The sequence below is a fragment of the Aulonocara stuartgranti genome (genome assembly GCF_965226115.1).
Source record: "Aulonocara stuartgranti genome assembly, chromosome: 12".
NCBI classification, from domain to species: domain Eukaryota; kingdom Metazoa; phylum Chordata; class Actinopteri; order Cichliformes; family Cichlidae; genus Aulonocara; species Aulonocara stuartgranti.
The window spans coordinates 39474553-39492235 of record NC_138948.1 but is presented as its reverse complement, the minus strand read 5'-3'; the positions used below and the strand labels follow the sequence as shown (position 1 = coordinate 39492235).

Genomic DNA, 17683 nt, shown 5'->3' with positions numbered 1-17683 from the left:
AACTAAGTAATTAATTACTTTTGAAAATAAGTAATCAGTAAAGTAACGGGATTACTCGGTAATCGGTAATTAGTTACTGATTACTTTTTTTCAAGTAACTTGACCAACACTGGTCACAACACATGGTCTCTCGCATTGTGGCAGTGTACAACAGAAAGACTACTGACAGTATGTGCAGCAGCAGCTGCAATGGCAAAACAATTGAATATCAAGCAGCTTGCCCTTGTCAGTTACTGATACTTTTAACTCATTACAGGTACAATCACACTCAGCCTGTAAGTTTAAAGAAGGAAATGTGTCACAATGAACACACGAGAATGGAGAATAAGGACTTTATGTCAAACCAGTGATTTATGGCTCCCTCTCAAATGATTTATAACTAAGGAAGTATTCAAAGTTAATGGCAGCCATAATTTTTAGGAATATTGTAAAAGTACAATATGTAATAAATCAGTAATAATCAATTATCATACTGTGGAGGATCATAAAATATGATTATGAAAATATGATGATGAATAAGATGTTTGAATTAAAAATGGCGTGCTGTTGTCATTTTAAGCCAAAAAGTTTACTTTTTAGACAAAAAAATGCCACCTTTTTAGACAACTGTTTTAGGGACCTATGTAGGGGGGTGTGTATGTGTGTGTGTGCGTGCGTGTGTGTGTCTGAGGTATTCACTGAGCATGTGGTCAGTTGGGGCCATCTTCCTGATGTATTCATGGATGTTTGTCGTCTCATCCTGGACCGTGGTGCTGACACTCATCAGTCCCCAGCCTCCATCCTTCTGCTTAGCGTACAGCCTCAGGTTGCTGGACTTGGGGTGAAACCCTCCATGCATGGTCAGGAGCTTCCTTGTCATTTGGAAAATCACAGAATAATTAGTATTTGAGATCAACACTAACATGTAGTTTAAAGGTGTGAGAAGTAAATGCATCACAGAAACTAAAAAGGAGCTGCTTCTCCTCTACATTTGTCCAAATAAAGTACAAGTGATTTGCAATAAAGTTGATACAAAACACACAAAAGAGATCCATGAGATGGTTCACATCATCTAAACAAGACTCGAACAGAACCTAAATTGTTAAAGTTCACTTCCTGTCTGTGGGGGGATTGTATTTTTTATTACCTGAGCTACTGTTGATGCTGTAAAAGCACCCTCACTGAAAGAGAAGTACACATTTGGAGAAACTGTGCTGTAACTTCACATATTGTAAATGTTTCTGTCATTTCTTTCAGAAAAGAAAAATAAATAAGTTATAAACTCCTTGATATGGTGATGTCAGTATTTCACACAGACATCACATGTTAAAAACAGGTAAGGTACGGTCCTCCATACAGACTGAACACACTTTGTCATAGATGTAAGAGGACTGGAAAAAAAGGTGTAATAATAAATACAACCAAAAATGTTAATAGAGTCATTTGATTTATTCTAAATTTGAAAATTGCTTTATGTCCACCATTCTTGTGACTGACAGTCTCACTGCCAGGTCACTGTTGTTGTAATTTAGTGATCTATAGATAAAACTAGCGGTGTGCGATACTGCATATTTTGGAGGTGAGATGGACTCACCTGTACGGCATCTACAATCACACCTGGCCAGCTTAAAACCTGTGCTCTGCTTGTGTTGTTGTTTCTGGTGGTGATGTGTACATCTGGCAGCGAGAGAGCTGCAGCCGTTGAATGTACTGTTACAGCAACCGTGTGATTATTGTAAATGTGGACAGTGCGTGGGAAGGACTGGAGGCTGGCGGGCCAGCGGGACTTGCCAAGCTGGAGACGTAGGTCAAGGTGGGGGTCCTGCCACACCCGAGGGCGGCGTGGTCCTGCGAGCTGGCTGCCTGCCCAGCTGCCTGTGAGCCCTGGCTCACTTCCACGCCTGCTGCGTTGCCACTGCTTGCCACATGGGTGGCCCCTGGACCAGCTCTGGGTCTGCCGCTGCAGGCAGCCCCGGGAATCACTCTCGTCACCGCCGCCGCTGGATACGAAGTGGTTCATCATCAGGAACCCTCACATTAACTTTTATAGACTGGAAAGAGTTAGCGTTCATCCTCCAGCTTCACTGTGTTTATGTTATGCTAACATAGCTGTGTAGCTAGCGATCATGTAGCACATCATTATATACCAGCTAGCCCAACTTCAGTAACCCTGCAAACATCACTGCTGTTTAGTTTTCTCTCTTCATTTATGTTGGAAGTGAAACTAGCGAGCTAACTTCCTGCTAACTTCTAACTCCGTAAAAATTCATAAATTCTGTTTTCATGGATGCCTGGATGTTAAACTTCATTGTTACACCTGGTAAAGCAGCAACGCTGATCATTTTATTAAAGATGAAAGAATTTAAACAGTATTTAAGTCTCGGTAATGCTGCAGTGATCATTTGACTTTGGGACCTGAAGCTGAGTTTGAACCCGGAAACAGCTAATGAGATCAGACTTAAAGACCAGATTACAGGTACTGCACTGCAGTGATTTGTATTATAACTATTTAATGATGGCTGAGGGTCGAGGCCAACACTCTTTGAATAGAGGGGGTGGCTTAATGACACTGTATGCTTATGACACTGGGTGGCTTATGACATAAAACACTTATTTGTACGTTATAATGTTATAATTTTCTTACACTGTGTGTAATTTTTATAGACACTTTGTTCATTGTATCAATGTGTAATTATGTATCTTTGATAAATAAATTATTTAATCTTGTATTTGTGTACTTTCTGGTTATTGAATAAAAAATTAGTCACACATCCATGGCTGAAAGAAATGTTTGATGGAAAAAAGGAAACAAGTGTCTTGCTGCAGTAGTACTAGAAGTAGTACTAGTAGTCCTAGTATTGTGCAACAACGAGGCTTCAAGAGCGATCACTCTTCTGGCTTGCAAATGGTGAAATAATGTCACAGTCTTAGCTGCAAATCAGAAATCTTAGTAAATTAAAAAAATGAGTTTAAACTTTAGGTTTGGCATAGACACAGACTTTATTAATGCCACACTCAGGAAATTCACGTTACAGGAGCACTACGGTCAGTAAGAAAACGTGGATCAGAGATATATTAGAAAAATACAAAAAAATAGTGCACAAATTTGCAGCCAATAAACTCAGGGAATTTTATATCAGCATATCAGTATGAAGCTGTCTGTAATTCCTGGACAGTTCATGAAATAATTTTAAATTAAAGCTGCACTCCAGTTAACTTTAATAACTAATAACAGGTTTACAGTGGGGCAAAAAAGTATTTAGTCAGCCACCGATTGTGCAAGTTCCCCCACTTAAAATAATGACAGAGGTCAGTAATTTGCACCAGAGGTACACTTCAACTGTGAGAGACAGAATGTGAAAAAAAATCCATGAATTCACATGCTAGGATTTGTAAAGAATTTATTCGTAAATCGGGGTGGAAAATAAGTATTTGGTCACCTCAAACAAGGAAAATCTCTGGCTCTCACAGACCTGTAACGTCTTCTGTAAGAAGCTTTTCTGTCCCCCACTCGTTACCTGTATGAATGGCACCTGTTTGAACTCATCATCTGTATAAAAGACACCTGTCCACAGCCTCAAACAGTCAGACTCCAAACTCCGCCATGGCCAAGACCAAGGAGCTTTCGAAGGACACCAGGAAAAGTATTGTAGACCTGCACCAGACTGGGAAGAGTGAATCTACAATAGGCAAGCAGCTTGGTGTGAAAAAATCAACTGTGGGAGCAATCATCAGAAAATGGAAGACATACAAGACCACTGATAATCTCCCTTGATCTGGGGCTCCACGCAAGATCTCATCCCGTGGGGTCAAAATGATCATGAGAACGGTGAGCAAAGATCCCAGAACCACACGGGGGGACCTGGTGAATGACCTGCAGAGAGCTGGGACCAAAGTAACAAAGGTCACCATCAGTAACACACTACAACGGCAGGGAATCAAATCCCGCAGTGCCAGACGTGTTCCGCTGCTGAAGCCAGTGCATGTCCAGGCCCGTCTGAAGTTTGCCAGAGAGCACATGGATGATACAGCAGAGGATTGGGAGAATGTCATGTGGTCAGATGAAACCAAAGTAGAACTTTTTGGTATAAACTCAACTTGTCGTGTTTGGAGGAAGAAGAATACTGAGTTGCATCCCAAGAACACCATACCTACTGTGAAGCATGGGGGTGGAAACATCATGCTATGGGGCTGTTTTTCTGCCAAGGGGACAGGACGACTGATCCGTGTTAAGGACAGAATGAATGGGGCCATGTATCGTGAGATTTTGAGCCAAAACCTCCTTCCATCAGTGAGAACTTTGAAGATGAAACGAGGCTGGGTCTTCCAACATGACAATGATCCAAAACACACCGCCCGGGCAACAAAGGAGTGGCTCCGTAAGAAGCATTTGAAAGTCCTGGAGTGGCCTAGCCAGTCTCCAGACCTCAACCCCATAGAAAATCTGTGGCGGGAGTTGAAAGTCCGTGTTGCTCGGCGACAGCCCCAAAACATCACTGCTCTCGAGAAGATCTGCATGGAGGAATGGGCCAAAATACCAGCTACTGTGTGTGCAAACCTGGTAAAGACCTATAGTAAACGTTTGACCTCTGTTATTGCCAACAAAGGTTATGTTACAAAGTATTGAGTTGTATTTTTGTTATTGACCAAATACTTATTTTCCACCCTGATTTACGAATAAATTCTTTACAAATCCTACCATGTGAATTCATGGATTTTTTTTTCACATTCTGTCTCTCACAGTTGAAGTGTACCTCTGGTGCAAATTACTGACCTCTGTCATCATTTTAGGTGGGGGAACTTGCACAATCGGTGGCTGACTAAATACTTTTTTGCCCCACTGTATGTCTTAGATCTACGGACACAGCCAAAACATATTGCTTGTATAATGCTGTATTCTCTCCCAGCTTACCATTTTCTCACAATCAAAGATTAAGGATTGTGTTTTTATAGCACGTAGTAAACTATCCCCTTTTCTTCTAGGCCTTGTTGTGTGTATCTCACAAGTCAAATTATACATTAGTGATACCAAAAACATTTTGAATTTCATTTATAACCGAGATGCCAAGCTGATATCAGACATCTTATGCTCACCAGGAGCATATGTGTGATATGTGATTGGTAGCGGGCGAAGTTAGGCACGCCTATGAGGCGGAGTTGGTCTCGGGCACAAAGTTTCAAAAAAGAGGTAAGCATCACTCGGGAGCTGAGACGAGGCGAGTAAGACGGACAATTTAGGCTGTGCGCTGGATGTGAGAAGTTAGGAGTGCTGTGAGTTTGGAGGAAGACACAGGGTTTTTTCAGGAGAACACTGTTAACTTGCCTGAGGTTTGGGGGATAGACGGGAGATGCTGGGGGGTTTTCGGGATCGTGAGAGTTTGTGACTCGGACTTTGATTGTAAATTTCCTAGTTCGTATTAAACAAATGGAAATAAATAGTAATAAAGCTTTCCATCGGGGCATGCAGCCTGTATCTCCATTCTAAATATTACAAAAGCACAAGATTAACTAAGCACTAAGAACTATGGTTTAACACACACACACACACACACACACACGACATTTTTGGCCATAAAAAAATAAACTTCTTTTGGCTTAAAAATTGCATTTTTTTAAAAATATTTTTAATAATCAAATAATTTTTGAATTATTGAATGAGTTATGAAATATGATCATTTTAATAATAGTTTTATTAATATGATAATTTCATGTTATTAAAAATGTTATTAATAATTTTATTAATAACATATTTTTATGACTGCCATTTGTTTTATTACGTCCTTTATTACTCATAAATCATTTTATCGTGGGTCATAAATCACTCATTTGAAGGGGTATAACATCCCTCCTCATATGCACTTTAGCTAGTGTAACTTGAACTAAATATATTTTTAAGAGAATCTGTTAAACTCAGCTTCTGAAAGACACAAAGGCTCAGCTAAAAGGCCGTGTAAGTGAAGGAAAGTCCAACCTGTGTGGGAAAGAGCCCCCTTCTGCTCGAAACTGTCTGATTCGTCCCACTTGAAAATAGACTAACACTCTTTAATTAAAAAACAAACAAACAAAAACACAACGTGACTGGACTCGGCTGATTTGCAGATTTTTTTATCCCACCCAAAAAAAAGAATCAGTAGAGAAAACAGAAAATATTACATGCAAGTGGGCTTAGAGCATCTTTTGATTTGAAATGCACCAGGCCCAGTAACATTAATGTCATGGCCTTAATACTGTGAGGCAGACACCTTACAGTACTGCAGAGGATCCTCATGAATAGACGATTCCTATGAGCAAGCAGTCGGTGACCGTGGGGAGGATGAACTCTGTTTTAACAGGAAGCGAGCTTCAGATAAATTCAGGATGAAGTTAGTTTCCACTTGCAGGTGCACCAGTTAATGTCACAGCCAGACAACTTCTCACTGGATTCATATGTGCTTATTGTGCTGAACTGATCCGTGCTCTTAGAGAGTCTGGCAGGTCAAAGTAAATCCTGCTCGTGGCAAACTCTTCTCTGTAGGGCAGCAAGTCCTGCAGTGAGAACTCATCACTGTGGCCCGTCCACACAGTTAGAGTGTACCTGTCAATGTCAAGGAAAAAAAGGTATTAACATATGTCAGAATGGTTTTGGAAACTCCGCCCATTTGACTTTATTCTGATTTTTTCAACTTTATTGTAACAACAGATGAAAATCTAACTTTGTGGCATTGAAACATTAAAATGGTCCAATGAAATCACAACTATGAGACGAGTGTGGATCGAGTTAAACTGTGATGCACACATGCTTCTGTCCAGTGATGACACTTTCTCTCTCACTGCTTGGCAGACAGAGATCTTATCGAAGAAGCTAAAAGGACAGTTTATGATTATATGGTAACATAACGCTTCAGCTGTGTCCCACACCAATGTGTGAGAAGTAAAAAGGAGAAACTACTGTGACTGCTTGCAGCCTACTGACTACCTCTGATCCACAATGAGGCTAATTAGACGAATACAGTGTTTGCTGATTTTGATTTGCTCTCCTTTACTGATATCGAGCATATATATGGCTTCTTCAGACAACCAGGAGACAGCAAAGAAGCCACTGCATGTTTGTGGTGTTGTTCTGAGAAAAAGGTCCGATGTGGCCGACATTCACCTGTCTGACTGCTTCAGCAGCCATGTCAGCTGGGAGAAGGACTTGGCCAGCAGAGCTGCACGTACTGGGAATGTTACGGGATGTTTAAGGTCTCTACAGATCTTCTCCATCATATGAACCATATCCCAGCTGTAGCCTGAACAAAAGAGAAACAAAACATAAACGTGTTATGTGAGATGTGTCACTATGGTCTGCTGAGGACTCACTGACTCTCGTTCTAACCTCACTCAGGAAGTGCTCTCAGGTGAGACAGGCACATGGTCCCACAGTTCCCAGTATAACAGCCAGGCATTCTTGCCTTCTTCCCCATGAAAACTCACCATGAGCTCCTTAGTGGTTCTGGACCAACATTAGCCACCTGACTGCTGGCTGACTCGGCTGTCAAGGTAGTCCATGAACATGGGTTCTTCTAGTGTCAGGATGAACTCTTATGTTGCATGCATGTATTTTCCTGGTGAGAATTTTATTTTTACTCTGCCAAGATGGTGTCAAAGAGACGGATGTTGTCCAAGACATGGAGGATGCTGGACAACACCTCCCACCCACTCCGTGATGTGCTGAGCATGCTCAATCAGAGACAGATTTATCCAAATGAGACAGAAAATAGTTCCTGCCTGTGGCTACGTCCATCTAATGTGCAGCAACAGCTGCACATCCTCTACAAAGGAGAGTGTAAGAGGGCATCTCAATTTCAGCTTTATCTACACTCTCTTCCATGTGAGATAATGGGATATTTATTTATTTATTAGAACTATTGTGTAATATACTGTAATTTTTTATTGGTACTGTAACTTGTTAGTTACTGTCCTTACTGTCTTGGAGCAACTGTGACTGCAAAGTTTCCTCTTGCATTGATAAAGTATTCTGAGTCTCCTCACTGTTCGGGTACCTAAAGGCACTGAGCTGCTGCACCACCTGCCCTTTGACCTCCAGGTGCTGAAACAGCGTGTGAGTTGTATTTGCTGACAACATGCTGCCAGGCTATTAGAGTCGGGTGCACCACCATGTTGTCTGCATATTTGAGAACTGTCATACTGTCCATATTACAGGTTATATTATACGTGTAGAGACTACATCTCCATCACCCCTCAGGTCTGTTGAGGACGCAAGATCCTCAGCTCTGGATACGCGGACCCATGCGAACCTAGAACTCCCCTAGGGTGGACACAAAGCTATATATAACAGAGTTGTTGATTTAAACAACTCTGTTATTTAAATCAATAATAACATGAAGAGGGTTTTGTGTTTCTCAGCCTAGAACAACTACAATCTCATTTTCTGGGTTTAAGAGAGGAGAGTTCAAAACCAGAGAGAGGAGGTGTCTTATTTAAGCAGTGTCGCGCTGACCTAGTAGGTGTGGCTGTTACTCCTCTCTTCCTCCTCCTGCCCACTACCTGCTCTGTGCTGCTGCTTGCACATGGCTGCTGATTAGACCTTGTGTGCAATCTACAACTAAGCGCGGCCTGGTGCGCGCCGCTCCGCCAGGTGAGCTGAATTAGAGCAATCAAGGGCTGGCGTGCCTAGTAGACCTTAAAATGCATGCAGCAGCCATTTGACCTGGGTGTGACATACTGAGAGGACAGCAAACAAAGCACAATCCACTTTCCACTGTGAGGAAGACTTTGAGCTAGACGGGCTATCGGTAAGCTCTTGGACTCATATTTGCTGCTTATATGTTGGGGAACTATGGAAGCTCAATTGTGGAAATGTATTTATGCTTTGGGAAATAGTTACTGCATTTAAGTTTAAAAAACTATATTGATATTAAAATGAATGTTTAAGTTTGAATAAATTGTTTATGTAGATAGTGTTTCCCACATTTATTTTATTAATACTAAAAATAGTTACCCCAAATCCTTGGTTAAATCTTAAAACTAGTGTAAATATGTTTGGTTTAATTTAAGGAAAATAATTCTTTGTAAAAGAAAATCCTTGGTTAAAGTCTTTATTAAAATATTTGCAAACTCTAAAATGTATACTTTAAAAATGTAATTGTTTATAAAAAGTGTAAAATGCAAGGTAGACACTTTGTGTATTTAAGAACCACAGTTTATTTCATCTTCGTTGTGTGAAATTACTCAGCTCTGTGATTAAAAACCAATGAATGTAAAACTAACTTAAACTGGGTTAAATGATGATTTAGACAAAAGTATTTAGCTTTAGCTATGTTAAATGGCTTTACTAAAGTGTATATATTTTTGTTATTTCATTTGTATTCTGTATAATGCATTTAATTTATCTGAATGAACACTAGCATCCCCAGGCTTCTACCTTTCTACCTATAAAACCCGAGAGCAGTCAAATGGTGGAAGTGGAAGCTAAATTGGCTAGTCATTCATATGTATATTAGGTCGTTACCTAGGAATTCTGGAGGGAGGGGAGTGGGGGTGAGTGATTGAGGGGGTGGGGGAGCTGCTAAAAGCTGTGAACTTCCTTTTGTGTTTCATCTTGATGCATTCTCAATCATCCAGGGAAATAAATCTCCAAAAGTCACCAACTTGGAGTGTTTCAGTTTGCCATCTTAGGGAGAAATCAACACACATGGGTGTATGTCTTTTGTTGCTGAGATTTATTGATAAAAACAGTACAAAAAACCAACCATTTGTACACATATTTACAAATGGCCTGCTGAGTGGTGCATGGAGCATGTTCATTGGTTCATGGACCTCCCTGAACTAATGGCATTTATTGCAATTGTCATCTTGCGGGGGGTTAACAGGGTTCCATCTCTAAATGACTGCTGGTCAGCAAACCTGGGAAACCCACAGATAATTGGAACTATGGCACGAAACCGCTTCCAAAACATCATGCAACACCTACGCTTTGATGACAAGTCCACCCGCAGTGATCGAGCAAAGACTGATAAGTTCGCTGCAATTTCCAGTGTGTGGGGATCATTTGTCACCAACTGCATCACGTGCTACAACCCTGGTCTACATATCACCGTTGATGAACAGCTTTTCCCATCAAAGACTCGGTGCTGTTTCCTGCAGTATATTGCAAGTAAACCGGACAAGTTTGGGATCAAGTTTTGGGTGGCTTGCGACCTAAAATCCAAGTACATTTGCAATGTCTTCCCATATCTTGGCAAGGACCCCAGTCGTCCCACTGGGGAGAGACTTTTTGAAAATGTAGTAATGAGGCTGATGGAACCATTCCTAGACAAGGGCAGAAATGTTACCACGGACAATTTTTTCACATCGCTTTCACTGGCACAAAAACTTCGACGGAAAACCACCATCCTCGGCACAGTCAACAGGATTCGCAGGGAAATTCCTCAATCCACTAGACAGACAGATCGCAATGTATTCACCACTCAGGTATGTTGCAGGTCTTTTGTGGTTCTATGTTTATGTGTTTCATTGTGTGTAAAAGGGCTATGAAAATAACAATTTATCTTATTTCTTAGGTGTTTTCAACCTCTGCTGCCACGCTGACGGCGTATGCGGCCAAACGGAAGAAGACAGTCTATATTCTTAGCAGCATGCACAGCGTGGTTCAGACTGATAACACCACCAAAAGGAAGCCAAACACGGTCACCCTTTACAACAAAACAAAGTGTGGCGTGGATGTGATGGACCAGATGGTTCGGGAGTACACTGTCCGCAAAGGAACACGGCGCTGGCCAGTCGCCGTGTTTTATAACATGATTGACATGGCAGCACTGAATGCACATGTGCTGTATCAAGCATGCACCGGGACGAAGGAAAGACGGGTGGACTTCCTGGTGGCGCTTGCAACAGAGTTGGCTCACTCTCGTAGCTGCGAAGAAGGCAAGAAAAGATCAGTTGCTTCGGGCAGAACCCTCCACACCGAGCCCTGGAAAAAGAGCCACGTGTCAGGTCAAACATAAATGCAAGAAAAATCAGGCCACTGTGCGATGTGTTCACTGCTACAGGTACACATGTGGTAAATGCAGACGACAGATACCGTGGCAGTGCCAGGATTGTGAGTGATTGTTGAAATGTACTCACTCTTTATCATTTGTAAATATGTGTACAAATGATTGGTTTTTTTGTACTGTTTTCATCAATAAATGTCAGCAACAAAGGACATGTGTTGATTTCTCCCTAAGATGGCAAACTGAAACACTCCACTCCCAAACCCCCTCAATCACTCACCCCCACTCCCCTCCCTCCAGAATTCCTAGGTAACGACCTAATATACATATGAATGACTCCAGCATTTGACTGACTGCTCTCCGGCTTTTAAAGGTAGAAATGCAAAATGATGACTCCGCGGGGGTCTAAGGTAGAAAACCAAAATGACTGCTCTCCGGGGGTCTAAGTGTATTAATGAAATGTTCTTTATTTTTTGTGTTGAAAGGTTTTTCACCCACCTACCTATCCACTATCTAACTAGCTGTTCAAAATAAAGTGAGTGAAACCCAAAGTCTGGTCTTTTTCAAGTGTGGGCACCTCACAGACAGAACACTTGACAAGCAGTGATAAGAATGATGAACATGTCTCTCAGTGTGTCACTTGCAGATGGGGAAATAGACCTGGATCAATTTCCCACATGCAGCGGTCGGAAGAAAATTTATAGGTTAACATCTTTAGAAACACTCAGGCCGAGTTTTGACTGAATTGTTTACAGCTTCACTTCTATGTGTTAATTGCCCCTTGGGGATAAATAAAGTCTTTCTGATTCCTCATCCTGAAAAGCGAGCTCCAAGGACGCTAACTTCTCCTTGAAGACAAGAAATGCAGTTCCAGAAAGCAACAACATGGCAGTCCAAGAGACAACAGCAGTCTTGAGCAGAGAGACCCAGCAGCAGCAGTACAGGGAGTGCAGAATTATTAGGCAAATGAGTATTTTGTCCACATCATCCTCTTCATGCATGTTGTCTTACTCCAAGCTGTATAGGCTCGAAAGCCTACTACCAATTAAGCATATTAGGTGATGTGCATCTCTGTAATGAGAAGGGGTGTGGTCTAATAATAATAATGGATTGGATTTATATAGCGCTTTTCAAGGCACCCAAAGCGCTTTACAATACCACTATTCATTCACTCTCACATTCATACACTGGTGGAGGCAAGCTACAGTTGTAGCCACAGCTGCCCTGGGGCAGACTGACAGAAGCGAGGCTGCCATATCGCGCCATCGGCCCCTCTGGCCAACACCAGTAGGCAAGTAGGGTAAAGTGTCTTGCCCAGGGACACAACGACCAGGACAGAGAGCCCAGGGATCGGCGACCTTCCGGTTACAGATGCGATTCCCAACCCCCTGAGCCACGGTCGCCCTTTAGGACCGTGACATCAACACCCTATATCAGGTGTGCATAATTATTAGGCAACGTCCTTTCCTTTGGCAAAATGGGTCAAAAGAAGGACTTGACAGACTCAAATAGTGAGATATCTTGCAGAGGGATGCAGCAGTCTCAAAATTGCAAAGCTTCTGAAGCGTGATCATCGAACAATCAAGCGTTTCATTCAAAATAGTCAACAGGGTCGCAAGAAGCGTGTGGAAAAACCAAGGCGCAAAATAACTGCCCATGAACTGAGAAAAGTCAAGCGTGCAGCTGCCAAGATGCCACTTGCCACCAGTTTGGCCATATTTCAGAGCTGCAACATCACTGGAGTGCCCAAAAGCACAAGGTGTGCAATACTCAGAGACATGGCCAAGGTAAGAAAGGCTGAAAGACGACCACCACTGAACAAGACACACAAGCTGAAACGTCAAGACTGGGCCAAGAAATATCTCAAGACTGGTTTTTCTAAGGTTTTATGGACTGATGAAATGAGAGAGTCTTGATGGGCCCGTGGCTGGATTGGTAAAGGGCAGATAGCTCCAGTCCCACTCAGACGCCAGCAAGGTGGAGGTGGAGTACTGGTTTGGGCTGGTATCATCAAAGATGAGCTTGTGGGGCCTTTTCGGGTTGAGGATGGAGTCAAGCTCAACTCCCAGTCCTACTGCCAGTTTCTGGAAGACACCTTCTTCAAGCAGTGGTACAGGAAGAAGTCTGCATCCTTCAAGAAAAACATGATTTTCATGCAGGACAATGCTCCATCACACGCGTCCAAGTACTCCACAGCGTGTCTGGCAAGAAAGGGTATAAAAGAAGAAAAACTAATGACATGGCCTCCTTGTTCACCTGATCTGAACCCCATTGAGAACCTGTGGTCCATCATCAAATGTGAGATTTACAAGGAGGTGCCTCGGGAAAACGGGTAGCAACACACATCAGCTTTTAATTTCATGTCTAAGATTTTTGCTCAAGTTTTGCAATCACTTGGCATTAAACATCAGAAATCTAGTGCCTATCATCCGGAGTCACAAGGTGCGCTTGAGCGGTTTCATCAGACGTTGAAATTTATGATGCGGAAATTTTGCCTTGAGTCTGAAAAGGAGTGGGATGAGGGGTTGCCGCTGCTCCTTTTAGCTGTGAGGGAAAGCGTGCAGGAGTCGCTAGGATTTAGCCCTGTTGAGCTGGTGTTCGGTCACACAGTGCGTGGCCCGTTGCGACTGCTCAAGGAGAACTTCCTGTCTGACACAGATGCTCCTAAGGAAATTTGTTAGATTATGTGAGTTCTTTTAGAGAGCGTTTGCATAAGGCATGTGCAATCGCACACAATGCTCTCGTTGCAGCGCAGGGTAAGATGAAGAGGAAGTTTGATGTGAAAGCTGTGCAGAGGAAATTTGAGGTTGGTGATAAAGTTTTAACACTTCTACCGGTCCCTGGATCTTCCCTCCAGGCAAAGTTCAGTGGTCCGTATACGGTGCAGGCGAAATTGAGTGACACGGATTATGTCATTGACACCCCAGAGCGAAGGAAAAAGTGTCGTGTGTGTCATATTAATATGATGAAGCCCTACTTTGCTGGTGGTGTGTCAACAGTTGCGACTGTGGGGGTGCCAGGTTCCGAAGCCCAGTATGACCCAGTAGGTGATGATTTGGTTTTCGGTTGTGCTGTGGGCTGCGCACGACTTAGGAATTCTGAAATTCTATGTGATTTAAGGTCATATTTAACTGAGGTAGATGATGATGTCCGAAATGACGTGTGTCGGTTGATTGAGAATCATCCTAATCTTTTCTCGGACACTCCATCCTGTACCACCGTGTTGGAGCATGATATCGATGTGGGGGACCATCCTCCAATCAAACAACATGCCTACCAGGTGAATCCCACTAAACGTGCTCTTTCCCAGACAGAAGTCTCTTATCTGTTGGAAAATTGTCTTGCTGTCCCTAGCTCTAGTGCGTGGAGTTCCCCGTGTCTCCTAGTGCCTAAAGCGGATAAGACCCCACGGTTTTGTACAGATTTTCGGAAGGTGAACAGTGTGACCAAACCTGACTCCTATCCTCTTCCCAGAATGGAGGATTGTGTCAATAGTAACGAACGTCACAGAACCGACCCTAAGCTGGACTTGTTAAAGGGCTATTGGCAAGTTCCTCTAACATCACGTGCGGCCGAGATCTCTGCTTTTGTTACTCCTGACCATTTTCTCCAGTACACTGTCATGCCTTTCGGGTTGCGCAACGCTCCCGCCACATTCCAACGGCTCATGAATATCGTGCTGGGCGGCGTCCGCAAGTGTGAACATGACTGTCCAAAACATCTAGAAAGGAGATGTCTTTGATTTTGGGAAGGGGGGTGTTACGGCTGTGGCCATTAGGACCCTGTGTGGGCTGTTTTCTTTCTGTGTTTCTGTACTGTGCTTAAGACTCTTTCCAGGTCCCTCCCCTAATGAAGAGTAGTGAGCGGCTGATTGGACCATGGAGCGGGTGACTACCTTCAAAAAGCCGCTCTGACAGCTCCACAGAGAGAGGGAGAGAGAGTGGAGCGAGCGAGTAGCTTGGCAGCCGGCGCGGCCCTGACCCTGGTTTTCCCAGCCTGTACTTTTATTGTGTATTTGTGTGAGCGTGAACTGCTGGAGCCGCTCCTGGTGCATTAGCTGAGAGCTTAGGCACTCTTGGGCTGAAGCGGAAGGGGTGAGCCGCCTTTTCTTTTGGAATCGTTTTCTCCTGTTTTCCGGGTTAGGGAGCGAAGGATAGCGCTGTCATTTGTTTGTTCTGTTTCTTTCCTAGGGTTTAGTTAGTTTTCTTTGGTGGGACTTAGTTGGTTTTGTTTATTATTTTGGCCTGGGCTCACCCTGGAGCTATGCTTCTTTTCCTTAAATAAAATCACCTTTTTACTCACAACTGGTTTGGGATGTTTGGCTTGGGAACCAGGGCGGGGATTTGTCTCTCTCTCTCCTCCAACCTTATGTGCGTCCCTACACGCCTAGACTAAGGGCGTAACAGGAGGGAAAACAGTACACCTCTCTGAACAGTGTCTGGGAGGCTGTGGTTGCTGCTGCACGCAATGTTGATGGAGAACAGATCAAAACACTGACAGAATCCATGGATGGCAGGCTTTTGAGTGTCCTTGCAAAGAAAGGTGGCTATATTGGTCGCTGATTTGTTTTTGTTTTTGAATGTCAGAAATGTATATTTGTGAATGTGGAGATGTTATATTGGTTTCACTGGTAAAAATAAATAATTGAAATGGGTATATATTTGTTTTTTGTTAAGTTGCCTAATAATTATGCACAGTAATAGTCACCTGCACACACAGATATCCCCCTAAAATAGCTAAAACTAAAAACAAACTAAAAACTACTTCCAAAAACATTCAGCTTTGATATTAATGAGTTTTTTGGGTTCATTGAGAACATGGTTGTTGTTCAAGAATAAAATGATTCCTCAAAAATACAACTTGCCTAATAATTCTGCACTCCCTGTATGTGCAAAACGGCATCTGAGAGAAAGGGAACCCATCTTCTGATTGGATGGATGGACATGCGTTTCCAGCAAGCTGCAACTTCACTGTGTGTGACTGGTCTTTGAGAAGACTGTCTGAGTTTGACATTTTCCATGTTTGGAGTGAAATGGCAATGAACGAGACAGTGGGGACTGCACAGGACAAAGCTGAAGCTGGAATGCTGCAAGGGGGAGAGGAGATCAAGGGGGAGAGGAGATCAAAGTGGACAGAGCAGGTGAGGACCCAGAGGAATGCTGTTGTTTAGAGTGGGAAATTAAATTTGGGTTGGCGAACCTGGGAGGAAAATGACTGCTTTAAGTGGGAAAATTGAGAAGGAGTCTAAGACACTGCAGAGAGAAAGGTACACAAAATCACACACAAACAGAAAATGCATTAACCATACTAACACATACAATGAAACTCATGAAGACCAGACAGCATCTTCAGCATGTTACTGTTTGTCATCTTGTCCAGTTCACTTAGTAAGATGAGAAGTGATACATAGACCACTGGACTGATATTATAGTAGGACAGATGATTAAATTATAGCAGGGGCAAACAGAATGCTGAAGAGGGGTCTGAATGAGTGAGGCTAATAGGTTGTTGAGTTTCTTGTTTCTGATGTGTGGAGGAAAGTTTTAACATGGCACACACCTGATTACATCAGAAGAAACTCGTGATCTAATAAGACATTAGGGTTATTTTGTGAGGTGTGTGGCTGATGGATGCTTTGAGATAATCTCTGTCGTTTGAGAGATCTGCACGATTAGAACAGAAAGCGCTATACAACATGTTGTCGGGAAAACGGTCGCAAAGTGAGCTTTTCCATATTAAAATGGGCTCGGGGGAAAGCCACTTATTTGGGACAATCAGAGAGCAAGTCCCGGTTTAAAAGGATTCTTTTTACTTTCTAAAGTGGCGTCATATTGCTGAAAGTGGGAACGAAATGCGACAAGATGCAAATGCTACTATCAGCAATGAATAATAAAAAAAATGGGGAACTGACTGGACTGACAAAAGTTTGACAGAAGTTGACTGACTTAGCACCAACATGCTGGATTGCACCTCCACCCAGATGTGAAGGGTGGATGTATGGATGTGTGTTTCTTTATTGCAGGAGCAGGAGGATGACAGAGACCAGAGGGGGAGATTTTAGGGTCACATGAGAGTGTGGGCCCTGCAGACTTTAACCTTTAACTGCTACTTTTCTGGGTAACTGATGTTGTGTGAGGAAACTGTGTTTACAGCCTGTGTGTTGGTTATGCTATTACACTGTGTTGTTGAGAAAATGTTGAATGTTACAGCAGGGGAATGAGCATTCAATGTGAGACACATACTGTGTTGAAACCAATGTCACTCTTTTCACGGCAGATTGTTAACTTTCTGGCCTTTTACAGCACCTCTGGAATCTGGTGACCCATGCCTGACCTCCAGGATGCTGCTGCTGATGTTTGTTTCTCTCTAAGAGCGCTTGTGGAGGATTCAGCACAGACAGACAAGTGACAACAGAGCAGATGTGCAGTGATTATAGAACATTTTAGTGTTCGGCTCATTATCTGACCATCATTGAGCTCATAGAGGTAAAATAAGTGAGTGACATTGCTTAAGGAAAGCGTCATGGTCCTGAGTCTCCTGACTCAGTGTTTTGTGTTTCTTTATGCTTTTGTTTATCCTGAGTATGTACTCCGTTATGATTTGCATTTGTTAGGTTTGTGTTCTGTGCCTGCCCTGGTCCCACTTCTGTGTTCCACGGTGTTCTGTTCCTCCGTCTGCGTCTCTCTGCCCCGCACCCCGTTTCTTATGATCTCAGGTTTGTCATTTAGTTT

At 42.8% G+C, this 17683-nt stretch overlaps 1 protein-coding gene across 1 annotated transcript in view; it reads right to left on the bottom strand.

Annotated features, from left to right (window-relative positions):
- Positions 1 to 6068: 6068 nt before the first annotated feature.
- fam151b (family with sequence similarity 151 member B) overlaps positions 6069 to 17683 on the bottom strand; it is a 32730-nt gene continuing 21115 nt past the window's right edge. The window contains exons 5-6 of the mRNA XM_082555358.1: positions 7112 to 7247; positions 6069 to 6553 (exon numbers count right to left, since the gene is read on the bottom strand). Coding sequence (XP_082411484.1) covers positions 6412 to 6553; positions 7112 to 7247 — 278 coding nt within the window. The 3' untranslated portion in view covers positions 6069 to 6411. The remainder of the gene's footprint in view (positions 6554 to 7111; positions 7248 to 17683) is intronic.